The sequence below is a fragment of the Manis pentadactyla genome, chromosome 4 (assembly GCF_030020395.1).
Source record: "Manis pentadactyla isolate mManPen7 chromosome 4, mManPen7.hap1, whole genome shotgun sequence".
NCBI lineage: Eukaryota > Metazoa > Chordata > Mammalia > Pholidota > Manidae > Manis > Manis pentadactyla.
Window position 1 is genome coordinate 122,419,946 of NC_080022.1, and position 21,060 is coordinate 122,441,005.

The 21,060-nt window shown below is 46.9% G+C and overlaps 1 protein-coding gene across 2 annotated transcripts in view; it reads left to right on the plus strand.

Annotated features, from left to right (window-relative positions):
• The first annotated feature begins 833 nt into the window (after window positions 1-833).
• The window catches only part of ADORA2B (adenosine A2b receptor), a 33,772-nt gene continuing 13,545 nt past the window's right edge, over window positions 834-21,060 (plus strand). The window contains exon 1 of one of the 2 annotated variants that reach the window (XM_057500821.1): window positions 834-1,289. In XM_057500821.1, the coding sequence (XP_057356804.1) occupies window positions 982-1,289 (308 nt within the window). In that variant the 5' untranslated portion in view covers window positions 834-981. Of the gene's footprint in view, window positions 1,317-21,060 lie in introns of both variants that reach the window. The other variant, XM_036920656.2, reaches the window with a different exon arrangement.

Consider the following 21,060-nt stretch of genomic DNA (forward strand, 5'->3'; position numbering starts at 1 on the left):
TCTGGGAGGAGGAGAGGGCATAGGTTTGGAGCTGAGTTGAAGATGAGCTTGATTTTGGGGGGCTCAGGTCTGGCACCCTTGAGGCGCTTAGGGCTGGGGACTCAAGAGCGGAAGGGCCACGCGTGAGGCTTTGGGAGCCTGAGTGTATCCAGGGTGGGTGTGAAGATGGCTTGGGGGACACTGGCGTTTTAGGGGTCCGGACAAGGAAATGAAGGGCATAGAGTGTGACACAGGGTGGGAGAAGGCAGAGCCGCAGCGACCCAGGGCGATCCTTGCCGTGGGTGTTGCGCCCGGGGACAGGTCAGGCGGGAACGTGGGGCCGAGGCAGCCTGTGAGTTCAGGGCCCTCCGTCCCTAACCTGTGGCATGGTGCCCTGTCTGCAAGGTAAGCCCCGCCTGCCCAGTGAGTGGGGTGCGCGTGGGGAGCCCCCAAAGGCCTCGAGTCCAACCCGTCCTGCTAGGCAGTGGGGTGGCTGGGGGTCCTCTCGTGGAGGGCTCGCGGGGGCTGGCGGGCTCCCCGGGCCGAGTCCGGGCCCAATCCCCGGGCAGCCCCGGCTCCCCGCGCGCGGCGCTTGTTGGAAGATAATGCGCTCGCTCGGGACCCTCCGAGTTGGGGCATTAGGGAAAGTTGGGGGACTTGACTTCGTCAGATTTGGTCACCACTGAACGCCCGCTAGTCGTACAGCCCCGCCAGGCAGCGCGCAGCCGAAGCCCCAGGGCCCCCGCGCGGGCGGACCGGGCTCGGGGAGGGGCGGTGCTGCGCCGGGTCCGAGACCGGCGGGCGCGCCTGCCAATGGGCGTTGCCGCCTCCCCGCGGTCCCGCCCTCCAAGCCCGGGCCCGGAGCGCGCGAGCGCGGCAGATCAGACGCCGCGGGCTGACGCGCGGTGCGGGCGCTCCAGACGTGCCCCGCGGGGCCCACGCGGCTGCCCCGCGCCCAGCGCGCCCCGGGCCGGCAGCGCCGAAGATCGACCCGGTTCGGCCATGCCGCTGGGGGCGCAGGACGCGCTGTACGTGGCGCTGGAGCTGGCCCTCGCCGCGCTGTCGGTGGCGGGCAACGTGCTGGTGTGCGCCGCGGTGGGCATGTCGAGCGCGCTGCAGACGCCCACCAACTACTTCCTGGTGTCTCTGGCGGCGGCCGACGTGGCCGTGGGGCTGTTCGCCATCCCCTTTGCCATCACCATCAGCCTGGGCTTCTGCACTGACTTCCACAGCTGCCTCTTCCTCGCCTGCTTCGTGCTTGTGCTCACCCAGAGCTCCATCTTCAGCCTCTTGGCCGTGGCTGTCGACAGGTACCTGGCCATCCTCATCCCACTCAGGTGAGGCGCAAGGCGCCCCCGACCCTGGGGCGGGTCGAAGCCCTGCGGAAGATCGCCCCCTCCAGGCCCAGGTTCTGCCCTGGGGGACCCGAGGGGCGCTCTGCGCTCTGGTTCCCAGCCCAGAGGGCGCTGTCCTTCCGAGACACGTGCGCCCGGGCATCCCACCTCGGTGCCCCGGGGCCGGACCGTGGAGGCCTCTGCTTCCCCGAAGGGGCACGTGTCTTTAAGGGGATCTGCATAGGGATGGCTCCAGGGGCTGCGGAAGCGGGACGCCCGGCCTGCCGTGGAAATTCCGGGAAAGCGCTACCCGAGCCAGCGGGTGGAGGCCTGGGGGCAGGAGGTGTGGTGACCGCATGTCCTCCTCCGCGGGGAAAAAGGGCAACTGTTTCCTCCCGCCCCTCACCCGCGGGCGACCTGGAGCGGTGGCCAGACGATACTCAGGGGTTGGGGGGGGCGAAGGGTCCGGGAGGCTGGGGAGGTTCCAGGGCAGCTTTGGACGCTGGGACTTCGTGGACACATCTCCCGACTCGATTTCAGAACTCACCTGCGGCAAAATGAGCTCCATGCCACCGGGGATTGGGGTGGGTGCCAGTTAACTTTGGGGAACGTTAAGAACCTTTGCCCCTGCATGCTTAACTGGGGACTCAGATCACCTCCTTGTACTTTTCAAGAGTTAACTCTTGCTTGCCTGTCGCCAGGAGGAGCAGCTGTGGAGCCTCACGAAGTTGTGTACCTTTGTTTATCCCCTTAGGCCCTGTCCCAGCAGGTGGGAAAGTGCCACCAGGATTTCAGAAAACTGGAAAACTCTGGGGTCCTCGCTTCCTCCCACACTGGGGAGATGGAGGATTCCGGGGATGGAGCCAGCAGCGGGGGTGGGGCCCCAGATGGAGCTCACAGCCTAATTCAAAGCTGAGAGCTTGAGAGCGGAGTGTCAGGGGTTTTCCCGCTTTGCTGGGAGTATTTACTCTCTTCCCTGCCTGGGCCCCTTCCGCATTTCTGACTTAAGCGGCTTGGGATCTCTTTGGGTTTGGAGCTGAGAGAGGGAAACAGTCGCAGAAGTAGTTGAGAAGGGAAGGAATTTATTGAGTTCCAGCTATGTGCCAGCCCTGCAAGGCAGTTTATATTAAACTTCTGTCACTCCATCCTTGCTGCAGCTCCAGAGAGTAGGTGCTCTTACCTGCATCTTGTAGGTGAGGGGATGGTGGCTCGGAGAAATTGGAGTCTTGCCCAGGATGGTGTATCTGGAATGAGTGTTGGAGCCAGGACCTGAACTCTGAACTGGTGCGGTATTTCCACTGGCCATGGGGCTGGCTTGTGGGGCTGTGTGTGGCATCAGTATCTGGGTTGTCGGCAGAAAGCATACTGCCATTTCTGGAAGTGGATCCTGCCTGCAGTAAATTGGTGGTTGTAAGGGAATGTATCTGAGGGAATTGACTGGGAGAATGTGCTCAGAAGCCTTTTTAGCAGGCAGACATGTTGAGCCTGGTCCATGTGGGCTGTGCCCTGGGTCCCAATGGGAACAGGAGCCTCCTGTTTGCCAGGACAGTGAGACTGATCTGTGTGTCTGGGCCTTTCCACATGCTTCTGCCTTTCACATCTGATCAGGAGGCCCTATGCATCCCCTGAGGTGTGACAGAGCCCAGGGATTCCCCAGGCTGTGGTGACAGGGTGCCCTCCTCTTTCTTCTCACTTAGTGGTCCCTTTCCTGCCTCTTGGTTCTCGTGTTGCTCACTGATGGCCTTTTGGACTGTTTGCATCCAGCAGGCAGCCACAGGCCCCCAGCCTGAGTTCCCATCTAACGGAAACCCACTGGGCTTTCCCCTGGCAGAGGTCCAAACAGACCCCAGCTTAACAGGAGTTGCTTGAAGAACCAATCCCCTGTGCCTCGTGGAGCAGGAAGTTCCATAGAAGTTTAAATCTATTAGTTCTTGTCCTGATTTGTGTTGGGCTGGGTCTTGAAAAAAGTGGGTGTGGGTGTGTTAAAGGGAAAGAAATGTGAATCACAGGCCCCTAACTTCTCCTTTGCATTTGCTAAGGGCAGAAGGGTAGAAGTTGGGGGTAGGGAGGGAATGCATGCTCAGTGGAGAGTCACTAGGAAGCTTGTCCCATCTCTGCCCTCCTACCTGCCCACAGGAGTTCAGTAGTCCGGAAGAGGGGTGTGCAAGCAGCCCCAGCAGCATCTGACCTTTCCCTAGCACCAACTCCCACCCTCGGGTGCTGCAGAGATGGCCCGGTTCTCATGGCTGCTGAGCCCTCTTGGGGGCTGGTACCCAGGGCAGACCTTCTGCCCTCAGCTGTCTCAGCACTTCCTGCTTCTGGGGAGTATGGCCCTCTGTGAGCAGCTAGATGCAGGTTACAGGGCCCTGCCAGGCCCTACTGGGTGGGGTGTGTGTGGGATCCCAGTGTCAGTATCTGCAAGCAGGGAGCCAGCAAGTCCATGGACTCACCCTTGGCTCCACCCAGCTCACTGGCACAGTAGCTTGGAGGGCATTTGTGCCCCAAAGCGCTGAGTGTGAGGCCCTGTGGTCAGCTGGGCCGCAGAGGCCACAGCCCCTACCTGCCACCCAGTTATCAAGGCAAACACCAAAGTGGATAGTTACAGGGCAGGAGGAAAGAGGAGCCCTGAGGTGATGCTAGGTGCAAAAATGCCAACTGGCTGGACTGGAAAAGGAGGTGTTTCTGCACCTTTCCTACCCCCCAGAATACTTGTGAATATTACCTCACATGTGAAAAGAAAGAATATTACCTTAGATGGATCTTGAGAGGAAGAGCTTAGCCTAGGTTATCTGGTGGCCCCTAAATGCAGTTACATCCTTAAAAAACACCTGCAGAGAGAAAGGAGGAGGCCCTGAGAAGGTGGAGGCAAAGCCGGGAGTGATGTGGTCCCAGCCAAGGGGATGCCAGGGTAGACACCAGAGGCTGGAGGGAGCGTGGAGTGGATTCCCCCGGCCTCTGAGGGAGCATGGAGTGGAATCCCCCAAACCTCTGAGGGAGCATGGAGTGGATTCTCCCCAGAGCCTCTGGAGGGATCGTGGAATGGATTCCCCTCAGCCTCTGGAGGGAGCATTGAATGGATTCTCCCAGAGCCTCTGGAGGGATCGTGGGATTCCCCCCAGCCTCTGAGGGAGTGTGGGATGGATTCCCCCCAGAGCCTCTGAGGGAGCATGGAATGGATTCCCCACAACCTTTGGAGGGATCGTGGAATGGATTCCCCTCAGCCTCTGGAGGGAGCATTAAATGGATTCTCCCCAGGGCCTCTGGAGGGATCGTGGGATTCCCCCCAGCCTCTGAGGGAGTGTGGAATGGATTCCCCCCAGCCTCTGGAGGGAGTGTGGTCCTGTCAACAACTAGAACCAGGCTTCTGGCCTCTGGACTGAGAGAGAATAAATATTCTAAGCCTCCACACTGTGGCACTTTGTTACAGTGGTTCCAGGAAGCGGCCATAACATATACATAGGCTGTGTCCATCCTCCTGCACCTGTCTGTTCCTCTGTTTCCTTCCATGGTGAACTCCAGGAAGTCAACCATGTCACTGCCTCCAGTTCCATCATCACTGCAGTGCCACCGAGGGGCTCCTGTCAGGTCACCCTGCAAGGGCCCCCTTTTGGTAGAATCTTAATGTTCCCTTCTTGAACTTAATTGTACATGTCCTCTCCACCGTTCCTGACTAGCTCCTAGTGGGCCACCACGCGGTCCCGACCTCCTCTTCCAAGCTCCCCATAACCATTCTCTTACACGGCTAGGAGAGACATCGATTTGAAACATCAACCAGATCGAAGTTCCCCCTCATGAAGTTGGGCAATGGAGCCTGCAGTAAGATCCGAGCACCCGCCCCGGCTTCAGGCCCTGTGTGACCTGGCTTCTGGCCACCCTGTCTGCACCCTCTGACCTCACACCCAAGGTCTTTCCCCACCCTGTCTGCCCTGTTTTTCCTCCCATCTCCCCATCTGAAGAGGCTTCTCAGCCACTGCAGTTGTTTATCACCGGCTCTGTCATTAACCTGTGTCTTTATACGTGGTCATAGCCCCTCCTGCCCAGCGTGAACTCTGAGGGAGGGACTTGGTGTGTATTTCGGACTGGGTCCTCCACCTGATGCCTGCCGTGGGGTAGGGATGGGTAAATTTAGGGTAAGTAGATGAGTGACTGGGTGAAACAGGTGTGTTAGGGTGTGTCATGCGCGGGGGAAGCCAGGCAGTGACAGGGGCTAGTCAAAAAAGACGTGGGGAGGGAGCCCTAGGTGACAGAGCCCAGTGACAGGCAGAGCTGTCTGGTGAAATGATGTAGGAAACAAGATGGCTCATAAATTCTTGTGAAGAAAAGAGGGGGAGCCGTCTTCTGAAAGGATCTCTCAGGCGTTAGCAAGGAGGGGGCGGAGAGGCGCTCAGAGACCGGCAGGTGCTGAGGTCGAGGATCGGCTGCGGGGCAGTGGCTGCCTGGCCCTCAGGTCCAGGCTGCGGCTCTCTTGTGTAGTCCTGGTGCCCTTCTGTACCTACATGAGGGAACGTGGCTCTCAGGAGTGGAGGAAAGGTCACCCAGGACTCAGGAGGGTGTTTGGGTGCTGCTCTGCAGTTGTTCACCCTCCACTGTTGGCATGCAGTCCCCTCAGCTCCACCCCCAGCCTGGAGCAGTGGCTGCGCAGTGGCCGCATCTGAGCCCTTGTCCACAGGGGTCAGTGGGAGCCTCCAGCCTGGTTGGGGGCTCGTTCCCGGGCAGGTGAGCTCCTGGCTGGGCACACACATATCCAGGCCGAGGCCAAGGTCTGGTCTGGTCTGCCCAGTAAGGCTCTCAAGGACTTCGCAGAACCAGGGTAATCCAATCTGGAGGGCAGGTGCCTAGAGGTCCCGCCCCCAGCAGAGTCCAACCAGCTGGATGGTCACCTAGGAGCTCCTGGTAGCTGCTGGGCAGAGGGGAGAAGGAGCAGAGCCTGTGAGCAGTCAAGGTGTGGACAAGAGCACAGGGTTCCCCCTGGAGGGTGGGAGAGGGAGAGTTTGGCTGGCCACCTCGGGCCTGCCCGGGATGTGGCCTGGAGCTGCCCCAGAGGCTGGGGGAGCCCTACGTGACCAGGAGCTCCTTTGCAGACCAGGCTCAGCCTGCACCGCTCTGTGTGCCCAGAGGGGTGGCGAGCCTGCCCTAGAGCAGCGTCGGCTTCCTGTCTCAGCAGTATTTCCACAGAATCCTGAAAAGACAGGTGGCTTTGATCATCTGGAGAATAAGCATGTGGAAAGGGGCAAAATGAACCTTTTCACATGACAGATAATCTGCACGCCTTTCTCTGTAACTGTGTGCGTGGGGTCGCTGGCTCCGGGGGCCTCTCCGCCGAGCACTGGCAGACCCAGTTACTCTGGGACCCAGTCTCTGTGTTTCGCTTTTGGTCGGTAACCTGTGGCCGCAGCTTGGGTATATACTGCAGGGACACATAGGGGGAGTGGCGTCCTCAGATACTCTGGACATTAGCCATTCTAGTCTTCTGAACAGCAGCCACTCTTGACGGCTTCCTGTGTGCCAGGCTGATCTCATTTCATCTTTATGACACCTTATGGGGACAGATGCTGTTACCTTCCGAGGCTCAGGAAGTTATGATCAGCCCAGGTCACCCAGAAGCCAGGACTGGGTGAGCGCATCTTCCCAGGAGCCCTCAGCTGGCATGTGAACAACTGGGGGGAAAGCCTCCAAGCTCTGGGTCATCCAGAAGGACCCGCCTGACGAGTGGCCTCTTCTAGTGGTGGGTGAATGAGGGTACCAGCATACTGTCACTGGGACGCTTTGAACACTACATGGGACAAGGAGGACTATAGCTAAATAGTGATATGGCTGAGGGAGGAAGGGGAAAGCTCCCCCTTGGCCGGCGTGTGTGAATGTCACAGGCTTTGGCTAACAGCTACAAGGACCTGTGGAAGATAAGACCTCTTCCTTCATCCTTTTTCCTCAGATATGGGAACTGAGGCCCAGCCTTTCCCAATGCTTGATTCTTCAGAAATTGGGCTTCAGACATGGTTATTTTCCCTAAGGGCATTAATAGGTTGTGCTCTTTATCTCTGAGGCTAAGAGGCTGGAGACACTGCCCTTGGCAGGAGGAACTTAATAGCAAATAGCAAATTGAAAGAATTAAAGTTAAGAACTGTCATGGGCTTGAGGATGGCCTCTGACTCAGTCTGGGCTAAGGGAGGAGTGTGCTTTCTCCAGAGGACTCATGCCAGACTTTTGTGTGGGGCATGAATGGGAAGAAAGAGGATTCTGAAAAAAGTCAATTCTAGGAAGATGGTAGAACAGGAGGTTTCTGCGATCAACTCCCACATACACACTGAGGCAGCACCTCACTCTGAAAATGACCTGACGGCAGGCAGAACGGGTCTTCCACAGCTGATGATGTAAAGAGGAGGCAACATCGAGCAGGGTAAAAGGGGCAGAGATGCAGGTGGGGTCTAAGCTCTCACCCTACCAGAACCCCACTATCAGGAGGGAGGGAGGTGAGGAGGTGCAGGGGCCCCACACCAGGCACCCAGCCCCAGGCACCTGCACTGGGAAGACGAGCCCCCTAATGCTGGCTTTGAAAGCCAACAGGGCTTACCTCTGGGAGAGCGAGCAGGCCGTGGAGGCTGAGGCTCTGCTGTTGGAGGGTTGGGGGGCTGCGCCGGTTGGTCTGAGACCTAGCACAGAGGCAGCAGTTTGGAAAGTGCCTGGGTTATACATGCAGGAGATTTACTGACTAACTTTGAGATGTGTGCTAGAAGGGCAGAGACCTGCAGGAGCTTAGCTGGGGGAGGAGGTCCTGGTGGGAGCTCTCCTTTGGCCTAGTTGGCTGGTCACCTGCTGGAGCCAGTCTGATGCTCTCCATCTATTGTGCTGGCATTGCCTGTCTCACCCCAGTTCTCCTCTGCAGACTCGCCCCACTCCAGCGGGCACCGTTCCAAAAATACTTCCACCCTGCCATACCCGGTGGGGCCTGCTGTCCCCCTCAGAGTGGCAGCTGCCTTGCTATACTGCGCAGCCAACCCCAGTGTCCAGTGCCCCTCAAGAGCAGCTCATGCCCTGGGGAGGAGTGGAGCTAACCCCACACACCAGCATGCCTGCACAAGGCACAGCAGGGCCTCTCTGGCAGCCGTGCAGGAACAAGCCTGCAGGAACAAAACTGCAGCAATTGTGGCCCAGCCTAAGAAGAGAGTGCATGCAGCCCACACAGGGGACACCCTGGAGCACCTGGTTCTGGTGACCATGGGGTATTGCACTGCTGGGCACCACAGGACGCCTACTACAGAAGGCCACTTTCAAGATCAGGGGACATAGTGGCCTACCTAATACATAGAAACAAGCGCAGAGAGTCAGACAAAATGAGAAAGCAGAGTAATATGTTCAAAATGAAAGAACAAGATAAAACAGCAGAAAAAGAGCTAAACAAAACAGATATAAGCCATCTACCTGATGAAGAGTTCAAAGTAATGGTCATAAAGATACTCATCAGACTGGAGAGAGGAGTGAATGAGCTCAGTGAGAACTTCAACAAAAAGATAGAAAATACATTATTGAGTCAGAGCTGAGGGATACAATAACAGGAATGAAAAATACACTAGGGAGAATCAGCAGCAGATGATAGGATGCAGAAGAGCAGATCAGCAATCTGGAAGACAGGATAGTGGGAAGCAATCAAGCTGAACAGCAAAAAGAAAAAAAAATGAGGATAGACTAAGGGACGTCTGCAGCAGCTTCAAGCATAATCACATTCACAGTATAGGGGTTTGCATTATATAAGAGGGAGAGAAAGGGTCAGAAAACTTGTTTGAAGAAATAATACCTGGAAACTTCCCTAGCCTGGGTAAGGAAACAGACATCAGGTCAAGGAATCAGAGCTTCAGATAAGATGAACCCAAGGAGGCCCAAACCAGGACACATAATAATTAAAATGGCAAAAATTAAAGGTTAGAGAAATTCTTAAAAGCAGCAAGAAAAAAGCAAACATATACAAGGGAAACCCCATAAGGCTATCAGCTGATTTTTCAGCAGAAACATTACAGACCAGAAGGAAGTAGTGACATGATGTATTCAAAGTGCTGAAAGGAAAACTACAAGCAAGAATATTCTACCCAGTAAGGTTATTGTTCATAATTGGGGGTGATACAGTTTCCCAGACAAACAAAAGTTAAAGAAGTTCATCACCACTGAACAGGCCTTAAATGGAATGTTACAGGGACTTATTTAAGCAGAAAATAAAAGGCTATAACTAGAAGTAAGGAAGTATGAAAGGAAAAAACTTCACTGGTAAAAGCAAACATATGGTAATGGTAGCAGATCAATTATAAAGCTATTAAGAAGGACAAAGGATAAAAATAGTAAAATCGGTTACATACACAAGAATGAGTCAAGGGACACACAAAATAAAAAGATGCAAAATATGACATCACATATATAAAACATAGGGGAGGGAATATTTAATAGTAGTGCTTTTAGAGCGAAAGCAACCATCAACCTAATACAAACTGCTGTATGTAGGGTGCTATATATAAACCTTTTGGTAACCACAAACCAAAAACCTATAATAGATACACAACAATAAAGAGAAAGGAGCCCATTTAACACTAAAGAAGGTCATCAACACAAGAGAAGAGAACAAGAAGAGAAGAACTACAAATACAACCAGAAAACAATTAACAAAAGATGTGCCTATCATGAGGGTGACCACATAGATGGTCTTGCCAGTGTCCCAGACAAGGAAGGCAGGAGAAAATCTCAAAAAAAAAAAAAAAAGATGTGCCTATCAATAATTACTTTAAATGTAAATGGACTAAATGCTCCAATCAAAAGACATAGGGAGGAGGGGCGGAAGATGGCGGCGTGAGTAGAGCAGCGGAAATCTCCTCCCAAAACAACATATATCTATGAAAATATAACAAAGACAACCCTTCCTAGAATAAAGACCAGAGGACACAGGACAATATCCAGACCACATCTGCACCTGAGAGAACCCAGCAACTCGCGAAGGGGGTAAGATACAAGCCCCGGCCCCGCGGGAGCCGAGCGCCCATCCCCCCAACTCCCGGCCGGAGAAGAGCAGGCAGAGCGGGAGGGAGACGGAGCCCAGGACTGCTGAACACCCAGCCCCAGCCATCCGGGCCAGAGTGCAGGGCCCTCGATACTAGGAAAACAGGGCAGCAAGAACAGTGAGCGGGCACTGGAGGCCGGGTGTCGGAGAACATAAGAAAAGCGCGCAACCATTTTCTTTTTTTTTTTTTGCTTTTTTGCTGTTTTGTTTTGGCGAGCACTTTTTGGAAGTCTTAAAGGGACAGGGACCCCAATACTAGGGAAACAGCAAGACCGCTGAGCAGAGGCCCGAGGCTGGCACTGGAGAATAAAGACAAACGAGCGACCACCTTTTTTTTTTTAATTAAAAAAAATTTTTTTTTTTTTTAAATTAAAAAATTTTTTTTCTTTTTCTTTTTTTTTTTGGTGGTCGTTGTTTTGTTTTCGCGGGTGCTTTTTGGAAGTCTTAAAGGGGCAGGGCGGGACACTTAATCCAGAGGTAGGGAATCCGGGGATCTCTGGGCACCCTAACCCCTGGGCTGCAAGGAGCAGGGAGGCCCCTTACGGAGATAAATAGCCTCCCAGCAGCTCCTGCTCCAACGCGACTCCACCATTTTGGAGTAGCTGCCCGAGCCAGGCCACGCACACAGCAACAGCGGAGATTAACTCCATAGCAGCCGGGCAGGAAGCAGAAACTCTGTCTGTGCGCAGCTGCGCAGCACAAGCCACTAGAGGTCGCTGTTCTCCCAGGAGAGGAGGGCCACAAACCAACAAGAAAGGAAGTGCTTCCAGCTGTCACTCATCCCAGCTCTGCAAACTATTCCTATCACCATGAAAAGGCAAAGCTACAGGCAGACAAAGATCACAGAGACAACACCAGAGAAGGAGACAGACCTAACCAGTCTTCCTGAAAAAGAATTCAAAATAAGAATCATAAACATGCTGACAGAGATGCAGAGAAATACGCAAGAGATATGGGATGAAGTCCGGAGGGAGATCACAGATGCCAGAAAGGAGATCGCAGAAATGAAACAAACTCTGGAAGGGTTTATAAGCAGAATGGATAGAATGCAAGAGGCCATTGATGGAATTGAAATCAGAGAACAGGAATGCATAGAAGCTGACATAGAGAGAGACAAAAGGATCTCCAGGAATGAAACAATATTAAGAGAACTGTGTGACCAATCCAAAAGGAACAATATCCGTATTATAGGGGTCCCAGAAGAAGAAGAGAGAGGAAAAGAGATGGAAAGTATCTTACAAGAAATAATTGCTGAAAACTTCCCCAAACTGGGGGAGGAAATAATCGAACAGACCACGGAAATACACAGAACCCCCAACAGAAAGGATCCAAGAAGGACAACACCAAGACACATAATAATTAAAATGGCAAAGATCAAGGACAAGGAAAGAGTTTTAAAGGCAGCTAGAGAGAAAAAGGTCACCTATAAAGGGAAACCTATCAGGCTAACATCAGATTTCTCAACAGAAACCCTACAGGCCAGAAGAGAATGGCATGATATATTTAATACAATGAAACAGAAGGGCCTTGAACCAAGGATACTGTATCCAGCACGACTATCATTCAAATATGACGGTGGGATTAAACAATTCCCAGACAAACAAAAGCTGAGGGAATTTGCTTTCCACAAACCACCTCTACAGAACATCTTACAGGGACTGCTCTAGATGGGAGCACTCCTAGAAAGAGCACAGCACAAAACACCCAACATATGAAGAATCGAGGAGGAGGAACAAGAAGGGAGAGAAGAAAAGAATCTCCAGACAGTGTATATAACAGCTCAATAAGCGAGCTAAGTTAGGCAGTAAGATACTAAAGAGGCTAACCTTGATCCTTTGGTAACCACGAATTTAAAGCCTGCAATGGCAATAAGTACATATCTTTCAATAGTCACCCTAAATGTTAATGGGTTGAATGCACCAATCAAAAGACACAGAGTAATAGAATGGATAAAAAAGCAAGACCCATCTATATGCTGCTTACAAGAAACTCACCTCAAACCCAAAGACATGTACAGACTAAAAGTCAAGGGATGGAAAAACATATTTCAAGCAAACAACAGCGAGAAGAAACCAGGGGTTGCAGTACTAATATCAGACAAAATAGACTTCAAAACAAAGAAAGTAACAAGAGATAGAGAAGGACACTACATAATGATAAAGGGCTCAGTCAAACAAGAAGATATAACCATTCTAAATATATATGCACCCAACACAGGAGCACCAGCATATGTGAAACAAATACTAACAGAACTAAAGGGGGATATAGACTGCAATGCATTCATTCTAGGAGACTTCAACACACCACTCACCCCAAATGATAGATCCACTGGGCAGAAAATAAGTAAGGACACGGAAGCACTGAACAACACAGTAGAGCAGATGGACCTAATAGACATCTATAGAACTCTACATCCAAAAGCAGGGGGATATACATTCTTCTCAAGTGCACATGGAACATTCTCCAGAATAGACCACATACTAGGCCACAAAAAGAGCCTCAGAAAATTCCAAAAGATTGAAATCCTACCAACCAACTTTTCAGACCACAAAGGCATAAAACTAGAAATAAACTGTACAAAGAAAGCAAAGAGGCTCACAAACACATGGAGGCTTAACAACACGCTCCTAAATAATCAATGGATCAATGACCAAATCAAAATGGAGATCCAGCAATATATGGAAACAAATGACAACAACAACACTAAGCCCCAACTTCTGTGGGACACAGCAAAAGCAGTCTTAAGAGGAAAGTATATAGCAATCCAAGCATATTTAAAAAAGGAAGAGCAATCCCAAATGAATGGTCTAATGTCACAATTATCGAAATTGGAAAAAGAAGAACAGATGAGGCCTAAGGTCAGCAGAAGGAGGGACATAATAAAGATCAGAGAAGAAATAAATAAAATTGAGAAGAATAAAACAATAGCAAAAATCAATGAAACCAAGAGCTGGTTCTTCGAGAAAATAAACAAAATAGATAAGCCTCTAGCCAGACTTATTAAGAAGAAAAGAGAGTCAACACAAATCAACAGTATCAGAAACGAGAAAGGAAAAATCACGACGGAGCCCACAGAAACACAAAGAATTATTAGAGAATACTATAAAAACCTTTATGCTAACAAGCTGGGAAACCTAGGAGAAATGGACAACTTCCTAGAAAAATACAACCTTCCAAGACTGACCCAGGAAGAAACAGAAAATCTAAACAGACCAATTACCAGCAACGAAGTTGAAGCGGTAAGCAAAAAACTACCAAAGAAAAAAACCCCCGGGCCAGATGGATTTACCTCGGAATTTTATCAGACATACAGGGAAGACATAATACCCATTCTCCTTAAAGTTTTCCAAAAAATAGAGGAGGAGGGGATACTCCCAAACTCATTCTATGAAGCTAACATCACCCTAATAACAAAACCAGGCAAAGACCCCACCAAAAAAGAAAACTACAGACCAATATCCCTGATGAACGTAGATGCAAAAATACTCAACAAAATATTAGCAAACCGAATTCAAAAATACATCAAAAGGATCATACACCATGACCAAGTGGGATTCATCCCAGGGATGCAAGGATGGTACAACATTCGAAAGTCCATCAACATCATCCACCACATCAACAAAAAGAAAGACAAAAACCACATGATCATCTCCATAGATGCTGAAAAAGCATTTGACAAAGTTCAACATCCATTCATGATAAAAACTGTCAGCAAAATGGGAATAGAGGGCAAGTAGCTCAACATAATAAAGGCCATCTATGATAAACCCACAGCCAACATTATATTGAACAGCGAGAAGCTGAAAGCATTTCCTCTGAGATCGGGAACTAGACAGGGACGCCCACTCTCTCCACTGTTATTTAACATAGTACTGGAGGTCCTAGCCACGGCAATCAGACAAAACAAAGAAATACAAGGAATCCAGATTGGTAAAGAAGAAGTTAAACTATCACTATTTGCAGATGACATGATACTGTACATAAAAAACCCTAAAGACTCCACCCCAAAACTACTAGAACTGATATCGGAATACAGCAAAGTTGCAGGATACAAAATCAACACACAGAAATCTGTGGCTTTCCTATATACTAACAATGAACCAACAGAAAGAGAAATCAGGAAAACAACTCCATTCACAATTGCATCAAGAAAAATAAAATACCTAGGAATAAACCTAACCAAAGAAGTGAAAGACTTATACTCTGAAAACTACAAGTCACTCTTAAGAGAAATTAAAGGGGACACTAACGGATGGAAACTCATCCCATGCTCGTGGCTAGGAAGAATTAATATCATCAAAATGGCCATCCTGCCCAAAGCAATATACAGATTTGATGCAATCCCTATGAAACTACCAGCAACATTCTTCAATGAACTGGAACAAATAATTCAAAAATTCATATGGAAACACCAAAGACCCCGAATAGCCAAAGCAATCCTGAGAAAGAAGAATAAAGTAGGTGGGATCTCACTCCCCAACTTCAAGCTCTACTATAAAGCCATAGTAATCAAGACAATTTGGTACTGGCACAAGAGCAGAGCCACAGACCAATGGAACAGACTAGAGAATCCAGATATTAACCCAGACATATATGGTCAATTAATATTTGATAAAGGAGCCATGGACATACAATGGCGAAATGACAGTCTCTTCAACAGGCGGTGCTGGCAAAACTGGACAGCTACATGTAGGAGAATGAAACTGGACCATCGTCTAACCCCATATACAAAAGTAAACTCAAAATGGATCAAAGACCTGAATGTAAGTCATGAAACCATTAAACTCTTGGAAGAAAACATAGGCAAAAACCTCTTAGACATAAATATGAGTGACCTCTTCTTGAACATATCTCCCCGGGCAAGGAAAACAATAGCAAAAATGAGTAAGTGGCACTATATTAACCTGAAAAGCTTCTGTACAGCAAAAGACACCATCAATAGAACAAAAAGGATCCCTACAGTATGGGAGAGTATATTTGAAAATGACACATCCGATAAAGGCTTGACGTCCAGAATATATAAAGAGCTCACACGCCTCAACAAACAAAAAACAAATAACCCAATTAAAAAATGGGCAGAGGAACTGAACAGACAGTTTTCCAAAAAAGAAATACAGATGGCCAACAGACACATGAAAAGATGCTCCACATCGCTAATTATCAGAGAAATGCAAATTAAAACTACAATGAGGTATCGCCTCACACCAGTAAGGATGGCTGCCATCCAAAAGACAAACAACAACAAATGTTGGCGAGGCTGTGGAGAAAGGGGAACCCTCCTACACTGCTGGTGGGAATGTAAGCTAGTTCAACCATTGTGGAAAGCAGTATGCAGGTACATCAAAATGCTCAAAACAGACTTACCATTTGACCCAGGAATTGCACTCCTAGGAATTTACCCTAAGAATGCAGCAATCAAGTATGAGAAAGATCAGTGCACCCCTATGTTTATCGCAGCACTATTTACAATAGCCAAAAATTGGAAGCAACGTAAATGTCCATCGATAGATGAATGGATAAAGAAGAAGTGGTACATATACACAATGGAATACTACTCAGCCATAAGAAAAGGGCAAATCCAATCATTTGCAGCAACATGGATGGAGCTGGAGGGTATTATGCTCAGTGAAACAAGCCAAGCAGAGAAAGAGAAATACCAAATGATTTCACTTATCTGTGGAATATAAGAACAAAGGAAAAACTGAAGGAACAAAACAGCAGCAGAATCACAGAACTCAAGAATGGACTAACAGGTACCAAAGGGAAAGGGGCTGGGGAGGATGGGTGGGTAGGGAGGGATAAGGGGGTAGAAGTAGGGGGGTATTAAGATTAGCATGCATGGGGGGGGTAGGAGAAAAGCGAGGGCTGTACAACACAGAGAAGGCAAGTAGTGATTCTACAACATTTTGCTATGCTGATGGACAGTGACTGTAAAGGGGTTTATAGGGGAGACCTGGTATAGGGGAGAGCCTAGTAAACATAATATTCGTCATGTAAGTGTAGATTAGTGATACCAAAAACAAAGCAAAAAAAAAAAAAAAGGACTGTTCCTGTGTAGTAACCTCCAATGAGTTCTACACAAGGGTATAAGGGGCATATAAAAGTGTAGGCAAAGGGTCTGTTTGCGTTTATACAGAAATCAAAGCCTAATTGGGCTACCCTGAAAATGAACTAAGATACGATATGAAAGAGAACTTCCAACATCTGCACCCTCTGGAAGACTCATGCCAGAAGATGGTCATCAAGAAATCCCAACAAAGATCCACGCACTGCTACAGCTGTAGATGCACTCATCCCACCAGCTCCTGGACTTGCCATGGGAATGAAGAAGGTGATATCTAAGCTGGCCTGTGCATACAGTAAAACAACAAATTTGACTGGATCTATACTGTTGGAACTCAACCAAGAATTAGGAGAAGTGCAAATTGTAGCGCTCCAAAATCTTACAACTACAGACTATTTAATGTTAAAAGAACATAAGGGTTGTGAACATTCCCCAGGAATGGGTTGTTTTAATTTGTCTGATTTCTCTCAGACTGTTCAAGTTCAGTTGGACAATATCCACCATATCATAGATAAGTTTTCACTAATGCCTAGGGTGCCTAACTGGTTTTCTTGGTTTCACTGGAGATGGCTGGTAATTACAGGTATGCTTTGGTTATGTAACTATACTCCTATTATGTTAATGTGTGCGCACAGTTTAATTAGTAGTTTAAAACCTATACATGCTGAAGTTACTCTACAAGAAGATATGTCAAAGAAATAATCAATCTTCCCATGTTTTCTTCCGCCTGCTACTTCTATAGCTTTTCTTCTTCCTTCCTAATTACAACCCTTAAATAGAATTCGTGCCTCATATCAAATTTACCGAGTATCATAATTCTTCCAAGTGGTAAAGATACCTCAAGACAAATGCTGGGCATAGAAGCTACAGGGCATAAATGTGCAAAGAAATAAAAAGCTAACCATTTCAAACAATAAGGCTTCTCTCTCACTCACCAACTTTACATTTCCCTGTATGGCCCCGGAAGATGACTGGTTAGCCAGAGACGGGTAAGATTCCTCAAGGGAGGAACAACCTAAGACAGGCACAGTCGCAGGGGGGCCATCAGGTGAGAAATTGGGGATCAACAGAGGTGAGGCTTAGAGCCTCACCCCCCCGTTCTGAGAGAAATCTTCTGCATACGTGGATGTTTTATTGCCCTTGTCTAACTTGGATTAACACATAGTCTACAGGCACACACCTGATCATCTACATTTGCTCTCTTACAACACTAAACTATGTTTTCTACCTTTATCTCGTATCTACCTACCACTTCAGCATTTTATTAAAAATAATAATAATAAAGAGAGAAATGTGGTATCCACATATAAATCAAGTATAAAAACCAAATGAGTATTCATATTTGAACTGACTGTTTATAGTTCATAATGCATGAGCAAAACCGAAAGTTTCTGTGATGACTGCCCTTGTACTGTTCACTATGTAACTTATTCATTATGTAAGAATTTGTACTCCATGTAAGAACTTGTTTGTTATGCCTCAGAAGATTGGAGACTGACGAAAATTAGGCTTGGGGTGGATTAATGATTGTGCATTGAGCATTGACTCCCCTATACAGAATTTTATTGTCGTTAACAACCATTTGATCAATAAATATGAGAGATGTCCTCACAAAAAAAAAAAAAAAAGGACAGACTTCCAATGGTAAAATAAATAAGTAACCGGGATGTAATGTATAGCATAAGGAATATAGTCAAGATATTGTAACAGCTTGTTAGGGTGATAGCTGGAACATAGAATTATGTATATAAATGTTTTATCACTGTGTTGTACACTTGAAACTAATGTAATGTAATACTGTGCGTCAACTACCCTTCAATAAAAAATAATTATCTAAAAAATAAAAAATAAAAAAAAAGACATAGGGTGACTGAATGGATAAGAAAAACAAGGCCCATCTATATGCTGCCTATAGGAGACTTACTTCAGACACACACAGACTGAAGATACACACAGACTGAAAGTGAAGGGATGAAAAAAGATTCCATGCAAATGGAAGTGAAAAAACAGTTTGAGAAGTAGTACATGTATCAGACAAAATAGACTCCAAAACAAAGACTCTATATGAGACAAGGGCATTACACAATGATAAAGGGATCAATCCATGAAGAGGATATAAAAGTCATAAATATCTATGCACCTGACATAAGAGCACCTAAATAAATAAAACAAATATTAACAGACATAAAGGGAGAAATTCACAGTAATACAATAATAGTAGGGGACTTTGGCACCCCATTTACATCAATGCATAGATCATCTGGATAGAAAACCAAACCAATAAGGAAACAGTGGCTTTGAATGACACATTACACAGGTGGACTTAACAGATATATGTAGAACATTCCATCTAAAAACAGTAGACTATACATTTTTTAAAAATGCATTGGAATATTCTCCAGGATAGATACATGTTAGGCCACAAAACAAGTCTCAATTAATTTAAAAAGGCTGAAATCATATCTTTCCTGACCATAACAGTATAAAACTAGAAACCAATTATAAGAAAAACACTGGAAAAAAACAAACACATGGAGGCTAAACAACATGCTGCTAATCAGGTCAACAAAGAAATCAAAGAGGAAATAAAAAAATACCTGGAGACATCAAAATCTTTGGCATGCAGCAAAAGCAGTTCTAAGAAGGAAGTTTATAGAGATACAGGTCTACCTCAAAAGAAACAAGAAAAACCTCAATCTAACCTACAACTAAAGGAACTAGAAAAAGAAGAATAAACAACACCCAAAATTAGTACAAGGAGGACCTAATAAAGATGAGAGCAGAAATAAAACAGAGACTAAGAAAACAATAGAAAAAAATCAATGAAACCAAGAGCTAGTTCTTCCAGAAGGTGAACAAAATGGACAAACCTTTAGCCAGACTTATCAAGAAAAAAAGAGAAAGGACATAAATAAACAAAATCAGAAATGAAAGAGAAGTTGTAGTTGACACCACAGAAACTTAAAAAATTATAAGAGAATTCTATGAAGAATTCTATGCTAACAAATTGGACAACCTAGAAGAAATTGATAAATTCATAGAATCATGCAATTTTCCCAGACCATCCCAGGAAGAAACAGAAAATCTGAACAGACCAATTACTAGTAGCAAAATTGAACTAGCAATAAAAAACTCCTAACAAACAAAAATCCAGGACCAGATGGCGTCACAGGTGAATTCTACCAAACATTTAAAGACAAACTAATACCTATCCTTGTCAAATTATTCCAAAAAATAGAAGAGGAAGAAAGGCTTCCAAATTCATTCTACAAGGCCAGTATTCTCTAATACCAAAACCAGACAAAGACACTACAAAAAAGAGGACTACAGACCAATATCTCTAATGAACACAGGTGCAAAAATCCTCAACAAAATATTAGCAAACTGAATTCAAAAATACATCAAAAGGATAATTCATCACAACCAAGTGGAATTTATTCCAGGGATGCAAAGATGGTACAATATCTGCAAATCAATGTGATTCACCATATATGGTATATATACCAGCTATAGTAGTGAAAATAGTGTGGTACTGACACAAAAACAGACACATATGTCAATGGAACAGAATAAAGACCCCAGAAATAAACCCACACATGGTCAACTAATCTATGACAAAGGAAGCAAGAATAAATGATGGTGTTAAGAAAGCTGGGCAGCTACATGCAAAAGAATGAAAGTGGACCACTTTCTTATACCATACACAAAAATAAACTCAAAATGGATTAAAAAACTAAACATAAGGCCTGAAACCATACAACTAAAAACATAGTCATCTCTTGGACATGAGCCTTAGAAGTTTTTTTCTGGATATGTATCTCCAAGCAAGGGAAACAAAAGCAAAAATAAGCACATTGGGTCTACATCGAACTAAAAAGCATCTGCACAGCAAATGAAGCCATCAAATGAAATGGAAAGACAACCTATGGAATAGAGAATATATTTGCAAATGATATATCCAATAAGGTGCTAATATCCAAAACATGAAAGAACTCATACAACTCAACACCAAAAAAACAGATGATCCAATTCAAAAATGAATTGAGGAACTGAATAGACATTTTTCCAAAGGAGATGTGCTGATGGCCAACAGACATGTGAAAAGATGCCCCATGTCACTAATCATCAGGGAAATGCAAATCAAAACCACAATGAGCTATCACCACACACCAGTCAGAATGGCTAGTATCAAAATGATAGGAAATAAGTGTTGGTGAGGATGTGGAGAAGGGAACCCTTGTATATGCTGTTGGTGGGAATGTAAACTTGTGCAGCCACTATGGAAAACAGTATGGAGGTTCCTCAAAAAATTAAAAATAGAAATAGCATAGGATCCAGTAACTCCACTCATAGGTATTTGCCCAAGGAAAACAAAAACACTAACTCAAAAAGATATCTGCACCCCCATGTTTGTTGCCACATTATTTACAATAACCAAGATATGGAAGCCACATAAATGTCCATCAATAGATGAGCAGATAAAGAAGATGCAGTACATATACACCATGGAATACTACTCAGCCATAAAAAAGGAACAAAATATTGCCATTTAGAACATTGTGGATGGACCTAGAGGGTATTATTCTGAGTGAAATAAGTCAGATAGAGGAAGACAATTACCATGTGATTTCACTTGTAGGTGGAAT